This window comes from Camelus ferus, chromosome 5 (assembly GCF_009834535.1).
Source record: "Camelus ferus isolate YT-003-E chromosome 5, BCGSAC_Cfer_1.0, whole genome shotgun sequence".
NCBI classification, from domain to species: Eukaryota; Metazoa; Chordata; class Mammalia; order Artiodactyla; family Camelidae; genus Camelus; species Camelus ferus.
The window spans coordinates 43,260,401-43,286,016 of NC_045700.1; the positions used below are offsets into that span (position 1 = coordinate 43,260,401).

General features: G+C 39.2%; 1 protein-coding gene across 2 annotated transcripts in view; it reads left to right on the top strand.

The window, feature by feature from the left end:
* CERS6 (ceramide synthase 6) overlaps positions 1 to 25,616 on the top strand; it is a 278,615-nt gene that overhangs the window by 219,899 nt on the left and 33,100 nt on the right. For both annotated transcript variants that reach the window (XM_032479628.1, XM_032479629.1), the window contains exons 7-8: positions 14,576 to 14,704; positions 17,421 to 17,527. In XM_032479628.1, coding sequence (XP_032335519.1) covers positions 14,576 to 14,704; positions 17,421 to 17,527 — 236 coding nt within the window. The remainder of the gene's footprint in view (positions 1 to 14,575; positions 14,705 to 17,420; positions 17,528 to 25,616) is intronic.

Below are 25,616 nucleotides of genomic sequence, written 5' to 3' on the forward strand. Positions count from 1 at the left end.
CGCAGAGCACCTTCCTTTATTGTTTTAAGCCAAATGACCATTTTCTTAATAGTTACCATGAGTGGATTATTTTCAAGGGTCGAAGTATACCATTTTGTATGGTTTTAACATATCTTGCATCAGTGTGGAAAAAAAGCCTACAGAAAGGGTAATTTTACAGTGGGGTTCATGGGCTTGACCTCAGGCCTGTACATGTTGTCAGTGTTTATAATTATCCATATTTTTTCCTTGTCAACACCAATAGCTTGTTTTAGACATCAGGCACCTCTCCCTTCATCCCTTGGTCAGAATACCTTTGCACGTTCCGGGCACGGCTGGCTTATTCTTATTTCTCGCACAAAATGGGAGTTTGGCTACTACCATACATACTTGTTGCTCTGCACAGAATTTAATAAGAAAGGCCTTCTCCTCTGGTGCCACCTCTCATTAGTGAGTTGTCACCTTTGCTTTTCTCCTTTGCATTTTGCTGTCACTGCGGGTCCCTGGTGGTTCCCTCCTCACTACTCCCCCATGCAGAGGACCTGCCCTTCCCGCCATCGGCGGGGATTTATGGTATATTCTACTGTTAAATACATCCCCGTCTTCTATACTGCAACTATTAACTAAACTCTCACCCTCTAAAAACAGCCTGCCTCCTAATTACAAAATAGAGGTGTTCGAAGACACCCACTGACAACATAGCATGGAAATCGACTTCTGGAGGCTGGCCGCCCGTAGGGTTGTTAAGTAGAAAGGTCATCAGAAGTTTTCTTTAGTTGCTCTATTAAATGACAATGAGCTTGAACAACCATTTTCAAAGAGCGAACAGAATTTGAAAACATTTGATCCAAATGCATGCCTCAAACTGTTAGAATGAATACCTTAAAATACGAGGTTTCAGAATCTTTTTTTTGTGACTTAATTGGTTCACTCACAAGTCTTTCTAAAAATGGCTTTTATATTCACAAACTCTTTCCCTCTGGAAATGTGCCTCTTTTTTTTTTTTTTTTTTTCCAAATTGTTCTGTTTCCAAATAGAATCTGGAGTTTAAAGATGACTGGAGAACTTTCATCCCTGTGGTGACAGAACACATAGTCTCTCTTGATCATTCCCAGGGTTGGTACTTATTTGGGCGGTGATGAGGTACGTACTGTTAATCCTCCCAGACAAGAGGGACTAGCCAAGATGTAGTCACTGGGTGTAATGGATTTGTAGTTCAAGTGTTCTGTTATGTGCTACCAACTTCTGTGTCTTTTTGAGGATTATTCCTTCCTTCCTTTTTTCTTCTTTCTTCCCTCCACTCCTCTCTTTCTCTCCCTTCCTCTCTTCCTTTCTTCCTTTGTAAAAAGAAATTGTTAAGTTATCTTTTTAAAAAGACAACAGGTAAATTCCTGGTGTTCAGTATTGTTTGAAACACCTTTTGTTTCCCAAGGCTTAATTTTTGTTGAGATTCTGTATTTCAGCACCTGTTCACAATTGTATTTCTCTTGTGCATCTAAATTTTGTATGGGAAACTAATAAATATGATGGTGCTGGAACTCAGGACAGCTTGCTTGTGTCTAAGCCCTGTGTCCCTTTTAGCTAAGCTGCTGTTTGGGGTTATTGGCCAATGAACCCTGCTTGTGTCCTGAGACCTTTGCAGGGACTCATCCATGGCCGAGTTCCAGGGCCCAGTTGGTGAAATCAGCTTGTTACTCTTTTTGGTCTTTAACCTGAGAGAAAACTACACCTTGTAAAAAGGTCCATAACAGAGAGAGAGAGGTGATGATCAAGATTAGCAAGAAACTTATTGACAGGTAGGCTTGTGTTTGCTCTCTGGTAACTTGTGTGGAAAATAACCAGAGTTCATGGCTGTGAGTCCTCCCATGCTCCAGATCTTTCCTGCTTCTGTTAGCTTTAGGGTAAAAAAAAATGCATTAATCTTTTAATAAGGAAGCAGTATGGCATAGAATTAAATAAAACAATGTCCGTGAAACCATCTAGTACAATGCTTGACAGCAGTTAGTATAGTATCTAGCACATAATGACCAAAATTTGGTTGACTCAAAACATAGTTCTAAGACCAAAACCAAATAAAACCTCCAAAACTTGTGGTCACACATTTTTGTATTCTGGGTCAATTGAAATGATCAAAAAAAATTAGGAAAAGAAACTAACTTAAGATTGCCAACATTTTACTTTTCCTGGTGAGGAAGTTTTCAGAGCACCTACCATCTATTACCATCAATTCATAAAAGAAAGGACATTTTAAAGGAGAAAGGATACCTTCTATGAACACCAAAATTTATCTTTATGAAAAAGTTTTTATTTTTCTCATTTTGTTCGAGACTGGAGAAAGGACACCTGGTAGTAAAGGACAATCTTTTAAATTAATTATTTTGAAAATGTTTTTATTTTTCTCATTTTGTTCCAGACTGGAGAAAATTATGAATAACATGGCTCAGAGGTTAAAGGCATGGGCTCTGGAGCCCATCTACCCACCCAGTGCCACCCCTAGTTTGGCAGGACCTTGAGCAAGTTACTTTACTGCTCTGTGCCTAGGTTTCCTGGTCCAAAGAATAGAGTTCATATAACTGACCTCATGGGAGTGTTGTGTAGGCTGTTGGAATGGTGCTTGGCACACAGAGAGGCTCCATATATGTTAGCTGTTACTCTCATCCTTCGTGTGATTCCCCAGACTTTGCCAGCTCTCTACCCTCAGGCACCTGAGGACTGTACCTCACAGTCATGCTTCCCTTGTGGTTGGATGGGGCCATGTGACTGGTGAGCTGTGAGCAGGACTGACTTGAGTCACTTTTGGACCAGAGTATCTAATGGCTGGTTAAGACCCTCCAGGGTCTCTTTTCCCCTCTAGAGATGGAGGCTGCTCCTTCAGTCTGAGTCCCCAGTGATGGTGATGAACACAGTGCCCCCCCCCCCCCCCCCCCGCCAGTTGGAACCATGCTGTGAGTAAGAAGTAGGCCTTTGTTGTAAACCACTGAGATTTTACAGGATTTCTTATTGCCATATCATCTAGCTTATCCTGACTGGTGCAACTATTATTAATCATCTGGCTAATTATCATTTCCTAGAATCATGTTTGGAAATAATTGGTCTAGATAACAGTTTCCAAAGTGTGGTCTGCAGACACCTGGAGATCCCTGAGACCCTTTCAGGAGATCTGCAACATCAAAACTGTCTCCATAATGATACTGAGGTGTCATTTGCCTTTCGCACTGCATTGAAATGTGCACTGATTGTGCAAAAGTAACGGTGTGCAAAATCGCCAGCAGTGGCACCAGACTGTCTGAGTAATCTTTGTATTCATCACTGGCATGTGTTTGCAGGAAGGAAAAAATGTCAGTTTTACTTGAGAATGCTCCTGATGAAGCAGTAAAAAATGTTAATTTTATTAAATTGCTGTTCTTGAGTGTACATTTTAAAAACTTTTTTGTGATGAAATGGGAAGGAGGCATAAAGAGCTTCTGCCGCATAACCTATACACCGTGTCTCAAGGAAAATCGCGTGCAGGTCATGCTTTGCATTGGGAGCTGAACTAGCTGCCTTTCCCCCTCAAAGAATCTCCTTTTTAGTTGAAAGAATGACAGACAAACTATGGTTATTCCAGCTTGTGTATTTGGTAGACAGATTCTTGAAAATGTACAGAGTGAGCTTGTCAAGGTGTTTCAAGTAAAACCATTGACATTATGTGTTATCAGTAATAATAATAAAATTCAAGCTTTGAAGAAAAAAATAGATTTTTAGAACACAAGTCCACCAGTGAGAGCTTGATAGCAGCTCAGTACTTAGACTTTTCTCATGAGATTGTTAGTGGTGGTAATAAAGGTAATTTTTTAAATGTTAGATATCATTAACTCACTGAGCCAATATTTTCCAAGTGACTGATGCATGATACTCCAAAACCGTGCCTGAATGAATGATCCTTTCAGAGGTCAAGAGAGACCAAAGGATTTTATGTAACAGAATATGGAAAGTTTACTGATATAATTTTAAAGCCCACCTTGCAACGAACTTTTGAAAATATCTCACTTGCCAAGTTTTGGTACAGTATCAAAGATTCCATAACTGTCTGAAAAGGCTATTAAGATGCTTCTTCCTTTTCCAACTGTGTGACACTAGTTTTTCTATACATACTTTAACCAAAATAGCAGGGCAGCAGATTAAATATAGATGCAGTAATGAGAATCCAACTCTCACGTCTTGAGCCAGACATCAAAAGAGATTTGCAACCTTGTAAAACGATGCCACTCTTCTATTTTCAAAAAAATTTTGAAAAATGTTATTTTTTGGTAAATATATTATGTTAATTAACACAGAATGAATTTATTTCAAATAAGTTAATAAATATTTTACATTTTTTTCAAATTTCTCAGTTTTAATGTACAATGTGGTAAGGACTGATAGATGTAACCCATATAAGCAAACACTTTGGTGTCCTCAATAATTTTTAAGAATTTAAAAGGGTCCTGAGACCAGAACATATGAGAACTGCTTGCCTAGATTATTTTTAAGTCTTTCTTAAGGAGTGCCTCAGATTGTATCAGCATCTCCTTTCTTTGCTTGAAAAGCTGAAATCACACCAGATTACACCGGGTCACCCTGAGAGGGATGGAGGAGCGTGTGGAATTCTCTCTGTGTAACCTGCTGCTGCTCATAGATACAGGCAGGCAGGGCACTTAACCTCTCTTTCACGGAGGTGCCAAGTTGTTCTTTTGTGTGTCTACTTTGTGATTGGAGTAGCAGTATCCTGCCCCCTAAGCTCATGTTTCTTCCAAGGTAGCTATTCCTGACTCTGAGACCTCTGTCCTGTTACTTTCTCACTACAGTGTCTTGGGAATTTAAGAAGGGAAGAAGAGGCAGCTCATTTGAGTAAGCTGCCACCTGTGCACAAAGCAGATCAGTCCAGTGCTATGTGCAGGCTGGTGGGAGAACAGTAGAACAGTATTGTCTGGAAAAGAAAAGAAACGTTTTATGGAATCTTACTCAAAGGCTGCCTAAGCTAGTAGCTTATTCCAGTAATCAAACTCCCCTTGCTGGGGAGAGGCTCATGGGCATCTTTAGATCTCACAGCTGGATGACCAGTCAGTCACTGGGCAGCCCTGGGCAGTGCAGTCGCACATACTGCTGTCCAGGGTACCAGAGGATAACCACAGGAACCTCTTCTTCATCGTGGTGCAAAGGGCTGCAGCATCACTGCATTACAGAGAGACCTACGCCCAGGACCCAACACAGAACTGCTGGTCTAGGGCTCTGGGTCCTGAAGTCTAGGGCCTCAGGAATTCCACCCTTTCAGGAGGTGCCACTGACACTTGGAAGGTTTCACTTGCATTTGGGAGATTCAGTCATTCTGCTTCCTCTGAGGAATTTCCCACAAGTCATCCTGAGCATCTTGGGAAAGCATCCACATAGGCTTATTGAAAGCTCTGTCTCCCTGAGTCAGTGAATTTCTTCCATTTCTCTCCCCACAAATGTAAACAGACCCATCTCATATCCTCCCTTTATCCTCCTAAGAAGAGGAATCTCTTCCACTCGTGGCCAGTCCTCACTTTTGCTCTTTTTTTAATTGAAGTATAGTCGGTTTACAATATTGTATTAATTTCTGGTGTACAGCACATTGATTCAGTTATACCCACACACACATACATACACACATATATATATTCCTTTTCATTATAGGCTATTAAAAGGTATTAAATATAGTTCCCTGGGCTATACAGTAGGACCTTGTTGTTTATCTATTTTATATATAGTAGTTAGTATCTGCAAATCCTGAACTCCCAGTTTATCACCCCACTGACCCCTCTTCCCCCCCGGGAACCGTAAGTTTGTTTTCTATGTCTGTGAGTCTGTTTTCATTTTGTAAATAAGTTCATTTGTGTCATTTTTTTAGATCCCACATATAAATGATACCATATGGTATTTTTCTTTCTCTTTCTGGCTTACTTCACTTAGTATGACAATCTCCAGGTCCATCCATGAAAAGTCCACAAGCAATAAATGTTGGAGAGGGTGTGAAGAAAAGGGACCCCTCCTATACTGTTGGTAGGAATGTAGTTTGGTGCAGCCATAATGGAGAACAATATGGCGATTCCTTAAAAAACTGAAAATAGGCTTAACCATATGATCCAGCAATCCCACTCCTGGGCATTTATCTGGAGGGAACTCTGATTTGAAAAGATACACTCACCCAATGTTCACAGCAGCAGTACTTACAATAGCCAAGACACGGAAACAACCTAAATGTCTATCAGCAGATGACTGGATAAAGAAGTTGTAGTGTATTTATATAATGGAATACTACTCAGCCATAAAAAATAATAAAATCGTGCCATTTGCAACATGGATGGTCCTCACCTTTTGATTTTATTATTTGTTTTTTCGGGGGAGGGAGGTAATTAGGTTTTTACTTACTTTATTTTTAGTGGAGGTTCTGGGGATTGAACCCAGGACCTTGTGCATGCTAGGCACACACTCTACCACTGAGCTGTACCCTCCCCCAGTCCTCACTTTTTCTCTTGATTCCTCTTCTCTTCAGATCTTCTAGAAGGGACCTTGTTCTATTCGTTAGTCACTCATTTATATGTATTTTCTTTCTGCTGCCCCCTCATAGTGGTCTTTCCTCAGACATTGGTTTCTGGGAAGCAGCTGGCTGTGATAGGAGCCTGAGCTCTGGAGTCACACACAACTGGATTCAGCTCTGCCGCTAGCCTGTCCTTACTGTGTAACTGGAAAAATTATGTAGCTTCTCCGTACATCGTTTCTTTATAAAACGGTGTTCAAATAGTACTTGCTTTATGGAGTCATTGTTGAGAATAAATCACAGTGTCCAATGGAACCTTTGGAGCCTAAGAATTAGTAGGCAAATCTCAGGGTGGATAGAAGTTCACCAGTTAGTCAGATTGGTGTGGGGCTTAGAGAAAAGAAGAGACAACACAAGCATTTCAGTGGGGAAAGGTGGGGGTTACTGAAGGGCCAGAGGTCTGCGTGGGGACAAGAAAGCTGATTGAGTGAATTCTGCAGTAGAGTTCTGTCTGTGAATGGAGGTGGGGAGCTCAGACAGCTGAAGGAAGAAGAAAGAGAAAAGATAAGGCTGGTGATGATAAGAGTTTCCCTACACCGCTCCTGGCTCCTGACAGCTTACAGCGTCATCCTAACCTGGCTGACCTGAAAGAGACTCTTCCTGTCTTCCATCTAAAGCACAAAATTGAGTCCCTGATTGCCCATTGTCATTTGGGGCAATCGAGGACTTGACAGTAAATAAGAGGATGAAGGCTTTTGAGTCCTGGGATATTTCTGATTTTAGTTGAGCACAATCTGCCCCCTACTGATCATTCGGGATGTCTTCAACCTGAATGAGTTTACTTGATACCAAGTGTTTGTTGTCTTTGCCTTTGTCCTTAGGGATATTGTGCCCTCTGCCCGCCACCACCACCACCCCTATTCCCCGCAAAAAGAAATGGAGAACAAAGTCTGTTAACTTGTATATCACTTAAGACTATTATGTTCAGTATATTTTAAATGTCTCAGAAGTGACCATTCTAGCACTAAAAGCTGTACAAATTAATGTGGCTGGGCCAAGAGTAATTTAACAGAGCCCGGAAGATGTGCATTAAAGCCTCCAACTCCCAGTGCTTGTAATTTGGCAAGACTTGTAGTAATGGAGAACTTCTGAATACCCAAAGTTCAATGAGAAAAAAGACATGTGTGTATAATTAAGGAAAATATGTATGTCATTTGAAAGCAGAGTGCATTTGGAGAGTGCACATCAATGGGAAGAGGAAAGGAAAGCGTGGAGGTGGACTCCAGGGAGTTGCAAATTAAGTTTCGTGCTCTGGCCAGGCACAGTGGAAGGGAACTGGTGGCACCATCTTAGTGTTTTCTATTGTACAAATAAAATTTTACTGCATTTTTTCTACAGTGATAAAAATCAATTAAAGATTAAATATTAACTAAATCATTCATAATAGACAAGATTATGAGTTCTTGATCTTAAAATGATGCCATAAATGTTACACAGGACAAAGACTGGGTAAACACTGCTTGTACAACCATTCTTTATTTCATTTATATGTTCCCAGCAGCTCTGACAGGAATGGCACACTTAGCAGTTGAGAGAGTAATATTGCATCCAGACGACAGCTCTTGTTTTACAAAAGCTCAAGTCTTTTTGTGGAGAAACTCCTCAACTTTCAGATTATCTTAAAGTTGTCGTTACAGTTTATCATGAGAATTTTGATGGCGATACCTGCCAAAACTCTTTTTAAAATAATTGTTCTGAATTTTGAGAGTAAAACTTAATGGCTTACTTCAGAATAGCTGTGAAAATGGAATCTCTCTTTTTTTTTTTTTTTTTATAATTGAAGTATAGTCAGTTTACAACATTGTGTCAGTTTCTGGTGTACAGCATAATGCTTCAGTCATACATGAACATACATATATTCATTTTCATATTCTTTTTCACCATAAGTTACTACAAGATATTGAATATACTTACCTGTGCTATACAGTATGAGCTTGTTGTTTATCTATTTTATATATTAAGTAGTTAGTATCTGCAAATCCGAACTGAAAATGGAATCTCTTCCATATTCTTTATCTAAAGAAAATGTGATGAAGCCTGGCTGTGAGACTGCAACTGCCCCATCTGGAATTACGTGCCTGACTTTCCCATATTATGCCCTTTGATGTGGTCATCACACTTCTCTATAAAGGGCTCCCTAGTAAATATTTTAAACTGAGGGGTGTCTGTATTGTCTCTGTTGTGACTCCTTAACTCTACCACAATACACAAACACTACTATAAACAATAATTAAACAAACGGAGGTGGCCATGTTCTAGTAAAACCTTTTTACAAAAACAAATGGAGGGCCAGAGTGGGCCTGGTGGCTGTAGTGTGCCTTTCTCTGCTCTAAAGTTGAGTCACCTGGACCCATATTTGGTGAAGAGTGAGGATGTCAGCTTTTCAAATGGCTAGTAAAGATACTTAAATCACATCAGTATGTGTTTTTAAAACATTTTGGTAGTAACAATAGTAATGTTAAAGTCTTTAACCAATAAACCTCTTGTCACGTACTACTTTTAGAATGATATTTGTATGAGACAGTTATCTCCTTCAAGGACCAAAGTCTGTATATATTTAGTCCCAAATGGGAAAAATCTAGTCTGTTGAAAAAGAGTGTGGACATACATTTGACTCTAGTTTTAGTGTGAGTCAGTCAGGCACTGACTTTAAAGATAGGATGATTAAGTCATTCCTGCCAGGACTCCTCCATTTTGTAATTAAACAAACGTTTCCCAAATAAATCAGTTTCTCATCCCTTTTCAAATTTTCCCATAAATATTCACCCTAGAGAGCATAGGCTATATATGAGGATGAAAGTGAATTCCATTTACAGCTTTCAGAGACCCTTATTACTAGAAATACCTTTCTCTAAAAGGCACATTTAACCGGTTCTCTCTAGAATGAGCCAAAATTTAAGGCCAGTTAAAAAAAAAAATAACCAAATAAGTTGTGGGAGATTGCAGATACCCAAAGGTGTTGACATTTACATTTACATATGTGATGTGAACTTCTTATGGCACACACTGGTAAGAGAGAGGTCTATTTTTCCTCAAGTTGCCTAATGTGCAGCAAATCAAAATCAGCTGATTTCTATGAATCGCTCTGAATATACTTTCAGTCATTGTCTTATAACCTAGACAGTTTTTAGTCTCTTGGTTTTTGCTTGTTAAGAGGTTATATGTATTTTATGTATGTATATGTATATGAATGTGTATATATATATATATTCATGCTGTTAACCAGAACTTTTGCTATCCATAACCAAAGGCTGAGAATCTGTTACATTTTTATATTCCCTCAATGGGAAGAATATTTAGCCCTGATTATTCTTGGCATATGTGGATTTTCTCTCCCTCTCCATCTGTGTGTTCATTCTGGAGTCGAGGTGGAGCCTGAGTGGCGCCTCTCCCCTGTATGTTGCCGAGTTCCACACCTGAAGTCTGCTTCCTGCCCGGCCACGTTGATCCCCAGCAGTCTGAGTTTTACCCCCACACAACCCCCAGTGAAGAGATAGGAAGACTGTTACTGATCTCAAGAAAAAAAAGAGCATCTTAACTCTGTTAAAAGTCATACTGATTTCTTTGTACCTTGAAGACTGAAATAAGGAACTATTGGGAAAAAAAACAAAGAGAAATGAGAGATTCTTATTATTGCTATAGTTGCCATAAAATGAAATCAGCTTTAAATTATGTTTCTGTCCTTCTGTTTCTTAGAGAGTTTGAAAATCTGTTAAATGGGTAACCTGGCATAACCTGATTTCTATTCATGAGTAAGGGTATGTTTATTGATTATATATATATATATAAATGATACTCATTAAATTTGGGAAAGCTGGCACATGTCATTTACATCCAAGAAGAAGGGGTTTTTCTTTGTCTTGCTCTTCAGTGGTGTTTCATATTTTTCGCCATCATGCACACCTTAATCAGCCATCACTTAAAATCTTGGTCTTCTTATTTCTTTTTGAGAAGGTTTACCAGTGCTTTTCTTTATTTGTGGCAAAGATTATTCCCGAAAGAAACTGCATAAAATTGTTAATACTCTATCTAGCAAATGGGAGTTTCGAGAACAAGTTTCTTTTTGTTTGTGGTGGGTTGTTGTTTTTAATGAGAAATGAGTTAATTTTGCTTTCATAAAAACGCTTACATCCGGGTGAATTCCAGTGCTTTCTAAAAACAGGGTATTATTTCAAAGCCTCTTTCAGCCTGATCATTGCAAATGGAATTTCATCATATAGAACATCACTCTGGTGTCTTAATGAGAGGTGATCCTTCTGGCCCTTTGGTGCTAATGTTCTGTTGTGCAGAAAATTCCTCTGGAGAACTGAATTAAGGATGCCGATTCTCATTTTAACAGCTGGGGATGGAGCCCAAGTGGCTAGAAACTTACCTTCATCTAGGAGTTTCTGATGTGGAAGCTACACAGAACAGACCAAGACTCTGTTCTAGGCTCTCTAGATGCCATTCGGAAACGTAATAAGGAAAAAAAAAACAGTGTTTTCTTACCAGCTTCTGGTATTAAAATGGATGGTTTTTCCTTGAATTTTTTTTTTTTCATTTCAGACTTACTCTAATTACATTTGAGTCAAAACTATATCTAATTTTTTTTCTACCTCTGATTAGTAACATAGGAGAAGCCACTGGAATGAGGGCTGAGGTGGGAGTAAATATCAGACAGGAAACAGTAGAAGGAGCCCTTGATGGCTGTGAACATGTCCAGAAAAAATATGGCAGAACGACAGGAGGTTGGGGACGGCTGACGCAGGTAGCCAGGCCGGTCTGTCTTGAATAAGGGCTTTGGGATCCATCTCCAACATGAGGGCCAACAAGAATCACCAAAAATGGAAGAGAACATTCTCAACCCCAAATGCTAAGTTTCCTGCAGCTTGCCTGTGTCTAGATACACACCAGTCACTTTCAGAAGTAACAACCATGAGGGTGGGAGGTTCCCACCCTGCACTGATAAAGTCTGAATTGACAGTTTGTTGAAAAACTGTTATTTGGACCAGATTCATTGCTTATTCAAAAGAATGTGTCAGAGTGAGAGGATGAGAGTAAGACAAAAAAATAATGATTGCATGGCTTTTATTAAAGGTATTTCATTGTGTATAATGCTTTCTGAAGCAGCAATGTAGAAGACAAAATCCGTTATTCATGCTTTTCATATTCATACAGATGTGACAGGATAATGAAAATTGGGCTTCTGCCATGGGCATAGCTCTGAGCCCCTCCATAATAAATCTTTTCTAGGACCAGGGGATTTATATGCAAAAATCATCTTCTCAAAGCAGACTCTGTCTGAAAAGCAAGGCTCTTGTTTTTAGGGCAGCCTTGCTATATTGCCAAGGGTGTTGTTTTATTTATTGACATTTATATCAGATACAGGTTAGGAAGCTTAATTATAAAATGGCCCTAATCCTCTGTAAGTGTTTTAATCAACTTATATTTATCCATTTTAAAATTTAATCGAGAAAAACTCTTGTTCTCTTTCAGGGAATAAGAGCAAGGATTCAGGGCTAAACAATGGGAAACGTGGGGAGTATTTTTCTGGTTAGATACTCAGCTAGTTAGACTTTAAAATCTGTGTGTTCAGCACAGGCGAGTGTAAACTCACTGAACTGTTGAATTAGCCCTCTAGGTTTTTATTTAATTATGTTTAGGAAACAGTATAAAATATCAGCTGATGGGTTTGCCCCACTTTAATTGATCCATTGTTTTGAAGGGGCTATTGTCTGGTAGGTAGATCGCTGTACTCCAGGTGATGGAACCTAAAACATTTCTGGTAACAGCCTGGAGGGAAGAGAGTTCATATTCCTTGGGAAACACGCTCAGAACAATTGTTATTGTGTGCCTAAGGCATCGGGGTATTGTCCAACTTTAATGCCTTAGGAAGATCCTAGATACCACAGAAACATCGGAAAAAAATCAAGGGAAGTAGGTAAAACTGGTAAGTTGAGTCTGTACATGATCATTCCTTAAATTCAGCTCATGGTCTTCGTTTCTCTCTGCTAGTGAGCTGAGACCTATATATGAATGTGGGTCTGGAGAAAGGATCACAGTGGTAGGTCAACAGGTGGCAGGAGTTTGCACGACTCGGTTCTGCACTTCTGCTGTGGGCAAGACAGATGATTCTGCCAACAGTGGTTTCCACCATCATGGCAACACAGCTCATTTGGAGACTAGGTTAAATTGAAAATAAGAGAAATAATTGCACTTCATTTTAAAAATTACCCAACCTTATTTTGGAAATTAGCACATTATTTATCCTAGTAATAAATCAATAGTATGATTATTGTACATTTGGTACTTTCTAAGGCAGAAAATTAACCGGACCGTGTTCACCAAAGTGTATACAGAACCATTTAAACATTGTGTGAGTTTTTTTTTTTAAACATACCCATTTAACTTTATTTCATCATTGTCATTTAAAACAATTTTATGAAACATAAGACATTCTAAAAAAGTGACACAAATGAACTTACTTACAAAACAGTGACAGATTCACAGACATAAAAAACAAACCTACAGTTACTGGGGGGAAAAAGGGTGGGAAGGGATAAATGGGAGTTCAAGATTTGTAGATGCTAACTGCTATACATAAAATGGATAAACAATAAGGTCCTACTGTATAACATAGGGAACTATATTCAATATCTTGTAGTAACCTATAATGAAAAAGAATATGAAAAGGACTATGTGTATGACTGAAACATTATGCTGTACATCAGAAACTGACACAACATTGTAAACTGACAATACTTCAAAAAAATTTATAAAAAAATAAAATAACAGTTATAAAAAAAGCATTCCTAAGCGTTCTGGATCACAAGAATTTAAACAGAAATACCCATAGCTTCGTAGGTTTGTTACATAAATTGAAATAAAATAATTGGAAATGTTTTCAATATGGGAACTATGCAGTGAAATAAATGGCAAAAGGACTTAATAAGGGCAAGACTTCATTACTTATGGATTATCATTAGTTACTTTCAGGATCTAGACAAAGAGCATTGTTTAAATGTTTTAAAACCATTTAAAAGTTGCCGACGTTGACCTTTCAGACCCCAAACTGTGTGACATCGACAGCTGAATAAAGAGTGTGTATGTGTGCACACATTTACTCTCTTTCTCTCTCTCTCAGGTTCACAATATGCTTTTTATTTTGGCTTATTTATTTGTTTCTCTATGAATGGTGTGTGGGAGAGTAGTCCACTTTCTCCATGGCTTCAAGTTGATCGCCGTTAGGGCTCTTCCTGGCATTAAAATCCCAGAGAAGTACAGGCTTACTCTGGGAGAAATATAGATTAAATAAGAGTGAAAATATCAGTAAAACAGAGACTATATTTCTAAGCAACAGAAATTCCATGTCAACAACAAACCTTGTTCAGGTGGCCCAGAGATAAGTCAGTATCAGAGAAAGATGATCTTTTCACATGGGCCAAGAAGCAGCTCCCTTGACATTGACCATAATAAGGATGGCCAACTTACTATTATTTTTGCCAATTATTTTTTATAATGACTATAGACAGATAATGGTTGAATTTCAGAGTTTGTGTAGGAACCATCAGAAATACCAACATATTATGATTCTTATTTTAGCATCCCATTGGGCATATTCCAGGAAAAGGATGTTGAATCCCCAGCCGCCAGTAGTGAGAGAAGTGGTTGAGTTGGACCAACACTGCCGCCCAAAAGATTTTCCTAAAGTACCATCAAAGTAATACCTTTCTTTGCTTGAAATTCTATGGCAATTTCTTCCGTAGCTTCAAATTCTTTAGCTTAGTACAAAACACCTTTATGATCTGGCCTTAGTCCTGGTGTTGATCACATTTTCCATAGTCACTGGTCTCCTGTGTGTCTCTCCCAGGACATGCAGAACTCCCAGAGGGTAGGAACAACTCTGTTACTCATTTTAGTGCCCCCAGTGCTAGGGCCATATAAAGCCCGGTTAGTATCGGATGAATGGTTGAATAGATCAGTGGAAAAGTTGCAGTGCTGCTAAACCCTAACATGTCTGTGTTTTCTCCTTCCCAGGACTTTGGTGTTATGTTCCTGCATCACGTTGTATCTATTTTATTGATTACCTTTTCATACGTCAACAATATGGCCCGAGTGGGGACCCTGGTCCTCTGTCTCCATGATTCAGCCGATGCTCTTCTGGAGGTAAAAGTTCTTCTCTCATCTGTAAGAGTACAAAATCCGGGATTCAGGAGATCCCCCAGGTCATCAGGTCCTCCATGGTGTGCTGGATGGTGCTGGAGGAAGGTCGTGTATGACCACTTTGGAACTGCACAGTGTTTCTTTGTACATTAAATTGGTGACAGTGAGACTTCATAGTCTATGAATTTGTGTATGAAAAACATTCACCATATTAGCAATCTTTACTAGCAGAGGCATGAAAACCTTTACTCTTCCACACTTAAGTGAACATTTTACAATAGGAAAATTATTATTTGAATAGGTTTTGTTTCTAGTGTTTCACACTGATTTATCTGGAAAGTGTATACAACTCAGTTTAGTAATAGTAGTTGTACATCCTGATGAAATGAATTAGTAGTCATAGTTTTTATTGCCAGTATACATATTATCCTAGTAGTTTTACAGTGAAAGTATGTATGAATTGCAAATTATACATGAAAACTATGTTTTCTATGCATGTAAGTATAAAGAATATCTGAGGAAATACTGGTTGCACTTGATTAACTTTCTAAACCATTATCACTTAGAACTATTCAAGTAGCAAAAAAAGAAAAAGAGCAGTGCTTCTAGCATATTTCAAAAGAGAGAACTCCCAAGTGAAATTTTGATGTGGTATCTACTTTTAATTATGGCCCCTGTGAAGAGATGTACTCAATAAGAATACATAATTGAAAGTTTTTTTCACTTTATCCTACGACATTTATATAACTGATCAAAAATAAACTTACTCAGTTACAAATTCCATGTAGAAATGGGTCTTGGAATCTGTATTCTGATTTTTTATTCCTGTTGGCCCACAGTTCTGCCCCTTTAAAACATTTGCTGTCACTGTGAATATAGAATACCAGTGCCCTCAAATAATGATCTGCTATTGCAATATAAGCAGAAATTCCATGCCATAAAAGTGAATCTGCATAAAGGCAATTAGTCAAGGTTTGACGTATATACAGCAGTTTACTAAAGACTCTTGTCCCTATAAGGTTATGAAACAGGAAATAGTCCTAATGAGCTGGATATGTCAGATAACAGTTTGGTGCTATGATTTTTAAGTGATTAAAGCTAGATTCTATTCAGCACGTTTTTTTAAAGGAGAAATACAATTAATATAAAGGCAATTCCCTGAAAATGAATTACCACATAGTTAAATCCTAAGTATGCTTGAAAGTAGAAATTTACGCAGCAGTCTACAGTTTTGAAATCAGTCCTCTATAATCTGCCAACTTTAATGTCTGTGGAAATGGATGGCATAATGCTTGGCAGAGACGTAATTCAGAAAATGTGTGCTGAATCGCCATCCACCACTTTTATCTAGAAAAGAAAAATAATCCAGAGATCCCAGTCATGTGGCTCAAAAGCAGATGTTCTTCATCACTTGGATTCTCTTTGACATTATAAAATAACGCTTGAGAACATCCAAATAGTGAAATATGTTGACTCTTGCAAGCGGGACCTATGGCCTAGGCACTTGAGAAAAGTTGGTATTTAATGCTTTTTTACTGAATACTGGTGAATGAACGTAAAAGCAAAACCGCATGGTTTACCTAGCCAGAAGGAGGCAGAAGGTGCTTTTTTTCTTTTTTTAGTATAATTTGTGGTGTCACATCCAAAGTATTTGTGAAATCAAAAGTTGGTAATCCTGACTTTCACTCGGTTGACAGATATTTCCCCTTAGGAATATATTTCTCTTGTAGCTGTATATTTTACTTAAAGCTGTTAAATTATAGCTTCTGTGGATACTGTCAACAGTCCTTTCAAGTTTGACTTAGCCAATTTAACTTTACAAGAAGTAGAAAACAATGTATTGAATTTAAAAGTCGTCTTCAATTTATAACCCTGTGTGTGGGTACTGTGAATTACCTGTGAAAACGTAGAAGGAGGTGACCAAGCCCAATTTTGTTTTCAGCATCACCTGTTCTTAGAACCATCTCTAAAAAGTAGATGGTAGGGAAAGGGATATGATTTCTCCCCCTAGACTAATTTAGAAGGTAAAAACTGGTCACTGAAATCACGATCATAAATTATCATTGTACTTCTCACAGCCATTCTGCACATTAGTGACTTTCATCTAGAAAATGACCCATTAATGTAACTTTGAAAATTATACCTAAGTAGATTCGTTGAGAGGACATGATCTTGACACATTCTTCATTTCTAAGTTTGTGAGAATCAGCCAAGAAACTGTCCTTAAGCCTGTTTAAGGAAGATCTATAATTCTAAGTAGAAAAGAGGAAAAAATGCAGAAAAGCTCTCTCTATATTCTGTATAATGTCTATGGCCTTAGTGTTTAGGGCTCATTAAAGGTTTACAGGATTATCCAGCACTTTCTATTTTGACCTGTTAGGCCAAATCCCTGTTTTCGGTGTCTTTGGCTAGCTAATATCCTCCTGAATGCAAGGATTTCTTATTTTTCTGTTTTCCTGAAATTAACCATATAATTGAATGTTTCAAGTTGCTGAATATTATATTAAATCTGTGACAGTCAGTAGTTTGACTTATGGCTCATACCACATTTCACTCGACCTAAGTGTAATTTATAAATAAGATGCCTGATGCATGACATTTCAAAGTAGCAGGCAGTTCTGTGTATCTGGTAGGTTATATCTTAAAGGAGACTCATGCATATTGAAAGAAGCTTTTTGTTTAACTAAACTAATATGACACATTCCTTTTCCTTTCATAGGCTGCCAAAATGGCAAATTACGCCAAGTTTCAGAAACTTTGTGATCTCCTGTTTGTTATGTTTGCCATGGTTTTTATCACCACACGACTGGGCATATTTCCTCTCTGGTGAGTACACCAATCTTTTTGATAGAGCCACCCCGTCCAGATAGGCCTTATGAACCATTTTCCAGTTGAATTTCACTCCAGAGCACTTAGAAGTTTTAAAAAAAACAAGGGAAGTACTCAAGAAATAGATTGATTTCTTCTTCCTGAAGAGGGTTGCGCTCTTTACTAATATTTCCCACAGGATTGTTAGAGAAAGAGGTGGCTTCCGAAGGGTCTTAAGCCGCAGGAAGCTGTCTGCCATTTTAGGCTCCGATCTAGAGTATGACCTGGAAACATTAGCCATGAAAGTTTTAATTAAGAAAGCAAATATAGTGTCGTGACCAGTTAGATATCAGACATCTTCCAGTACCAGGGGCCCACCAAGGATTGTCCCTGGACCAGAAGCAACAGCATCACCTCTGAACTTGATAGAAATACAACTTGTTGGGCCCCCCGCCATCCCGGACCGTTGAATCACACACTCTGGAGGTGGGGTCTGGCAGTCTGGGCTTTGATATGCCTTCCCGATGATTCTAAGACACACTAAACTTTGAGAGCCACCGTCCTATGTAATTCCCCTTATCAGCTGCATTTATAGCTAGAGCAAATGGAAGGTATAACTCAAAAGTAATCCTTGAAATTCTCTATGGCCCTTTCATGTCTGGATGTCTTTTCTTTGGTTGAGAGCTAAGGAAAAGGTCTGACAGGTTTTGATGGAATTTGATAATCCTGTCTATAGAAAATAGGTCCACTGCCATTCTTTTTTATGAAAGGCTACTTACTTCCAGGAAAAAAAATGATCCCTCCGTATCACTTAAGGTCCATCACTGATGGCAGATTTTTTTTTTTCTATTTTGAGCAATTGATTTGAATAGCAAATTACAGCAATGGAAATTGGAGAAAGTGGGGGAAATGAAGGGCTGCAATAGTACTTTGCTTTTCAGTCCAATAGAAAATAACAAAAATAAAAGTTGGGGCGCTATAAACTAATCGTACACACACACACACACACACACACACACACACACACACACACACACACACACACACACACACACACACACACACACACACACACACACACACACACACACACACACACACACACACACACACACACACACAGCCTTGAGGCTTGCAGCCCTTTTGGACATTTATTTATTATGAAAAAACGTTTCCCAAAAGCAGCACTGTGTGTTGGCAACAGGCATTTATAAAACCTCATTAAAGTTTTATGTGATTGTAGGTAGGAAACATTGCAGTCATTTTGAATATAATGCGTCTATAATTACTTCAGAACTGGGGCTCTTTCAAGGTTATTCGTAGAACTGATGGTAGGAATTTAAATAGAAGAAAGCCAAGCAAAATCCAGGAAACTTTCCTCAGAAGAATAATAGAAAGCTTTTCCTGACTAGGGTTTCTGAGAACCCAAGTTTTGAAGAAGTAAGCAAATCTATCCAGGATTTTGATTTGCTTACTTCCTTTTAAGGGCAGAATTGAAATTGAGATGCACCCCTCCTCCTCCCCTCTAGTGAGTGTATAAAAGATCTTCGGGTTTAGACAGCAATGAGTTACCTAGAACATAAATCAACAGAGAAATCACGCATTGCTACTAATGAGATAACTCCTAAGTATGCCCTGTGATGATGACATGAGTGAGCTGCTTAGAGGAATCCTTGTACCAAATAATAAAACAAGAGCTGCTGTTGCAGATGCTGAGGGCTTCTGCTCCTATGTCCCTTAGTGCAGCCAGATTTTTCAAAAAGCAACTTGTGGAGAGAAATATTTTACTGCTTCTAAGACAAGAAGTAATTTATACATACATGCTGCCGTTGTAGTTGTGCGCTGAGTGAATGAAATCCTCGTCAGATGTGTCTCATACATTATGTTTGTGCTGGGATGATCTTTGTTTTGATCCTGTTTCAATGACTAGAGTGCGGTGGGCATTGCTAGTATTTAAAATAGTAAGGTGAATGACAGTAACAAATATAAGTATTTGCCTTAATACTGTGAAATTATTCCAAAATTCCTTTTAGATTAGGGAACCCTAGAAGTGGGAGGGGCCCCACAGAACTGGCTCTAGACTGTGCTCCCACCCCCTCTGCCCAGCTTAGGAATTCTTCTCTCAATTTCCTGATCAGGGGTATTCCTTTAGAGGTCGAGGGAGAGATAATTTTGTTTATATGAAACAGAAACCTGGATCCTTATAACTTTTAAGCTAAGGGTCCTTAATCTGGTTTAGAATCCCCTGAAACTGTTTGTAAAACATACGTGTATAAATTTTTTTCCTGGGCTGAGGGCCTGTGGTTCTGTCAGGGTCTCAGAAAGATCCGTGAATCCCTCCCCACCTCAGAAAAATGCTTCGGAAAACCAGGTGTACCCTGCCCCTTCTAGCTGGAAACTCTTAGGAACGTGAAGATTTCTCATATATCCTCTGTCGGCTTCCTCTTCAGAAAGCATCTCTAATCCCTTCCGTGATTCCTGCTTGTTGTTCTCCTTTGTTTGTCCCTGCGACCTCCTCTTGTCGTGATGTTCCAAATGTGGACTGGCTGACATAAAATACAAGAGCACTAACGAAAAGCTTTACTTAGAGCTGCATTTCTTCTGATGAAGCTCGCCTCTGTCTGCACTGTATTATCTAAGTGTGAACTTCTACCTTCCAACATACCACCACTTTTGATGCATTTAATGAATATTTATCGGACACTTGCTGTTTCCAACCCCTACTGGGCTGGGTGCTGAGATTTCCCATGGACACAGGCCTCCCTTGGGGTACTTGCAGCTGGATCTCTGCAGGTCCCTTCAGTATTCTGGTTGATAATTGTGTGTGCCTAGAATAAATTTTTTGAACATTTACTGGAGATAAATATTATAAATGGATTGTCAGTATTAACTAGTGTGGTTGCGTGTGCTACGGAGCTCCACCAGCTGACAAAAGCCCTGTTCTCGGTAGAGTGAGGATGTGTGTGGGAGATGGTCACTGGCACCTGGAGGGGAGGTGCTGGAGGTAGTCGGACCTCAGTTCTAACAAGCGTTTCATAGACTTGTTCCTCCTTTAAATATTCGTGCTTCAGCTGGAAGAAGAAACAAAATGATTCCTGTGCCCTCTACTTCTGTTAGTTTTCAGCCCATTTACTTCGAAACCACCAGCAATACCTTCCAGGTTCCTCCTGACTATGGTGTTGTGTTCCCACGTGAGCGATCAGAATTTGTGTAACTTGTGGGTTTGATAACACTTGGCTCCTTTTCTGTTGTGTCTTTGGTCCAGGTGGCACATGTCATGATTAGCCTTTTCGGAACCACGCTCTGCACAGGCTTCTCTTTTGGCCACAATACATTCTTCTAGAACAGCACTGTCCAATAGAAATATAATTCATGCTGCACAATAATTTAAAATTTCCTAGTAGCCATATTAGAAAAGGAAAAAGAAAAACGGCAACATCCATTTAAATAACATGTTTTATTTTAACTCAGTATCATCCAAAATACTATGCTTTTAACATGCAGTGAATATCAAAAATTACTGAGATATTTGCATTCTCTTATTGCATACTAAATCATTGAAATTGGGTATGTGTCTCATGTTACTGCATCTACTCAGCGTTGTATTATTTTAGCCTTTACGTTGTAGTTGGATAGTCAGTGATTTGCTCCTTTTTGAGAGTAAGCCTATTCATCGTTGTAAGCTGTTAGCATGTTCATTGATCTGCATCTGTCTTTCCTCAGCTGCATTCGGGTGTCATCCCTGAAGCTCCTAACAATTTGCCATATTTTATGAAGCTTCTGTTTCAGTTGGCATAGAATAGATTGTGCTCAGTCTCATTATAGCATCCATCGCAATGCCTTGCTCACAGTGGCTGCTCAGTAAATATTTGTGGAGTAGATTAGGTACCTTTCCATTCTAAATAGTCTCACGTTATGTTTTCTTAGTTGAGCTCCTTAACTCACTGTGAAGCAGATAGGGGCAGTTTCGCCTGTGCTATACAGGGAAGACAGATTCATTTAGTCAATGATTCACCCAGGCTCTGTGGACTCTGGTCTCCTGACATCAGTTCAATTCAGCAAGTACTTACCAGGTTCCACTTGTTCTTCCTACCACACAGTACTATATTATTTAAGGATTAGGCCATAAAGCTTTTGATGAGATCCATTTTTGGTAGTTGTTACATTAAAAAAGAATCGTTAGAATGATGATCCCTATTATTCTGCCCCAGCCAAGACACTACATTGTAAGCATCACCATCGTTTGGCCATCCATTAGAATCTGGTACCAGAAAAGGCAAATCCACAAGGGTCCTGAAAGGAAAGGTGCAGGCAGTACAAAGACTGCTTGCTTTGAGTCATGGTTCTCCTCACTGTGTGCTGGAAGACCAGGTGAATAGCTTCTCAGAATCACCAGTAGTAATCGTTTCACCTGCCTTGCCAGGAAATGTTAAGGATCAAATGAAATATTGTTTATAGCAGTGTTCAATAACTGTAAAGAAATTTATAACTCTTAAGCATTAAAAAAAGATGCTACATTACTGACAGAAATGGAAATTCCCCTATGGCCAAATGGTCAGAAATGTTTATTACATTTTGCAACCTCCAACTAGTCTAGATTAAGGAACCATACCATAGATATTTTGAAATAAAATTCTTAAATGCTCTCTCCAATTATGAGACCTAAAATACCTTGTTTTAGTCACTTCTGTTCTCAGTACTCAGTGAGTGTGTAATATTGGACATACACTGGGTTGCCTTGTTTCCTCATATCCTAAGTGGCCATACCTATCCTGAGCCAGGAGAAGTAAGCATTACTGTTAGATGAATCTCAACAGAATTTCATAAAATGCAAGTGTATGTTAGGCTACTTCTTTTCCGCAAGTTACAGAGTCACAAGTCATTGTCCAGCCAAGAATGGACATATCACAATTGCCAGGACCTCTTCTTATGGCCTAACGATGCCTTTCCACATCCCCATTCATGTCCCACCAAATGCCAGCCCCCTGGCTACAGGAACGTTAGAGTCAAATGCGTACCTTCAGTGGTCTACTGCTGTTCAGACAGAGGCATATGGCTTCTGTGGATCTCTGTCCTGTGAAGTAGGGGAATCATTTACTGGTTTGTACTCTCTGAAAGTCTCTGCAATTAAAAAAAAATGTTATAGATGAGCCTAGATCATTTTTTTTTCACTATTTTCCATAATAAGATTTGAAATTCATCTAGATATATGAGCATATCGTCTTCTCTGGTTTATTTTTCAAAACGTATTTTACCAAAGTATTATGACTTACGTGCTTTTCTGAATGTCTGGTAAGACTAGTCTTGGAGTTCACAAATTTGGACAAGCTGGTTTTTTTTGTTTTTTTCCTAGAATCTCCTGACAGATTTTCTCTGCAGTTTTCCTTGGTGCTGGTCTGTGTTAAATGTATTTGAAAGATACAGGATGAAGCCTAAAGTCCTTTGGCATGTTAGGCACTTTTTGCATGTTTTTAATAATATTTACATGTACTAATATCTGTTAATACCTTCCTAAGAGGGCTTAAGTTGGATAGAAAGAATGTGTTGAGATGTTTTGTTTCTTTTCATGTAAAGATAACAATTTTAATATAATTTCAAGATTGAAGGACTAGACTGGGAATCAACAAGCTCTGGCCTTTAAGACAAATCAACCCATTGACTATTTTTATAAATAAAGTTTTACTGGAACACAGCCATGCGCATCTGTTACACACTGTCCTTGGCTGCCTTTCTGCTACAGTGGCTTGAGCATGTGGAGCAGAGTATATGGCCCACTAATCCTAAAATATTTACCAGCTGGTTCTTTACAGAACAAGTTTGCCAACTCTTGGGCTAGGCCATTAAGTATTAGTCTGGTGAGTGAAAATAAGGCAGTGTGGGGAGTGATGTATTAAATGTGTTCAGCCTTTGAGTTTTCTAGAAGTATTGTCTACCTTAGGCAAAAAACACGCAGGTATTCTTAATATTGTATGTGGGTGTAGGGGAGGCAGACTATGCTGTCAATTAAATAAGCTTTTTCCTTTTGTGATTGAAGGCAACAAAAAAATGTGGTAACCTAGTAACGCTCTCTACACAGAATTAATGTCTTAAGTGTTCCCTCCCTTCCTCCCTCCCAGTCACTGCAGAGATTCCTTTGCCAGGGAAGGATTAAAAAACAAAAACAGAAAGATTGTTTACTCAAAGTATTATAAAATGTGTTTACATTACCATCTAGGGAAAAAATTCAGTATGGCCATTTCATCTGTTTTAAAAATATCTGTGTATCATAATAAAGTCTATTGCCAGGGCCAAAAATTTGAAAATTGTATATTTGGTCATGGGTCTCACTTACTTGAGAGTGATGCTTTATGGAAAATTCTATAGTAGATGAAGAACCTACATCATTACCGTCTGCTTATGTTACCATAAAGTGCAGTTGTGTACTAGGCTGGTCCTCTCCTCCAGCTACCTTCACTGTGGTGCCCTGCCTTCCTCACTGGTCCCTGGGCCGCCTCTGTCAACTCGCCACTCTGTACGTGCTTAGCCCCTTATCAACAGTCCTGAGCTCAGCCTTGGCCCAGCTTGTGACTGCCCATTGCCTACTTCACAGCCCTGGACCAGTACCTGAGCCATCCCGGAAACCCTCCCTGCACAATCCGAGCATGCAGGGCTCTGTGGCACTGTCAGTGGAGGCCACCCCAGCTGTGTCCTTTCATTTTCAGAACTTCATCCATGTCTCTGACTGTCCCCTCTGGGATGGCTGTGTAGCCAAGGACAGAACCACACTATTACCAGCATCTCTGGAGTCATCCTGTTCCTTGTGGGGCTGTATCTTATCGTGTATTATTATTTAACTTTTATGTCTTTAGGGCAGGGAGCAAAACCTTTTAAAGTTCTTCATAGACAGGGAGGCATTTCTTTCTTGTTTTTAAATGGAGGCACTGGGGAGTGAACCCAGGCCCTCCTGCATGCTAAGCACGTGCTCTCCCACCTCCCTGGGGCCATTTATTTTTTACAGATCTATTCAGTACACTTCACTCTGAGCCTTCTATGTGTCAGGCATAGAGTGGGTATTGGGGACATAAATATTGATTAGGTCATGAGCCCAGGAGCATCCAACACTGCAGAACTATCAATAAATGTTTGTTAAATGAGTAAATGAATTTTTAGAATTTCCCATCTAGTTTGTCGCAATCATGACTGCAACTTAGCAGCCCACAGTGCATCTTCCCTTCTGACACAAAATAAGCCAATCAAATAAGACAAAGATAGCAGTGACTCAGTAGCTTTTAAAAACAAGGGGCATTCCAGTCCCGGAATCATTTTGCTCGGACAGAATTTATAGATACAGAATTTGCAGTTGTTTAATAACTACTGCCTTTGTCCACAGCAGGTAATAAAAAAGTTTAGTTTAGAATGCTGAATGTCAAAGAGCTGGAAATACAAGCGTTAAAGATATATAAGGAAAACCATAAAACATGTAGATGCACATGTAGATATAGATATACTGGCCAGGAGCCTGGTCGTGGGCGTGGGGAGTACTTGTGGTGTCGTGGCTCCTGATTAGTGAAGCATGAAGAGAGGAAGTTGTCCAGAGGTTCGAGAGCAGCAGAGGAAGGGAGCAACTGTCCAAGGGGACAGACAGAAAAAAATAGAGCATCTTTCCTCTATCCATGGGACCGCCAAAGAAAGTGAGCAAGAACACACAGGACACCATCCTAACATTGTCATTCATTTTGCCCTAGCACCCTGGACAACTCTTCCTGGCACTACGGGGACTTACATCAGGTACCCAACCTCAAATTCATAGCAAACTCGTCATCTCTCAGAGCAGCTTGCACTAACCCAATTTAACTGTCTTAATTCCTTTTTTTGAACGGACAGCATAGAAGCACGTACCTAATTTTCCCAGACACAAGTGTCTTAGACTACTTTGCATCCCACACAGTCCCAGCCAATGCCTTTAAATAGAGTTATCAGGATATACATATTTAATTTGATTTGTCAGTTGCTAATTCATTGCATTGTGATCTTTGAGTTATGGATTCAGTAGTTTGAAGAAATGTAGTATGAAGCACTCATTGAAATATTTATTAAGACATGTCTGAAGAAGTGATTCTGAAGACAT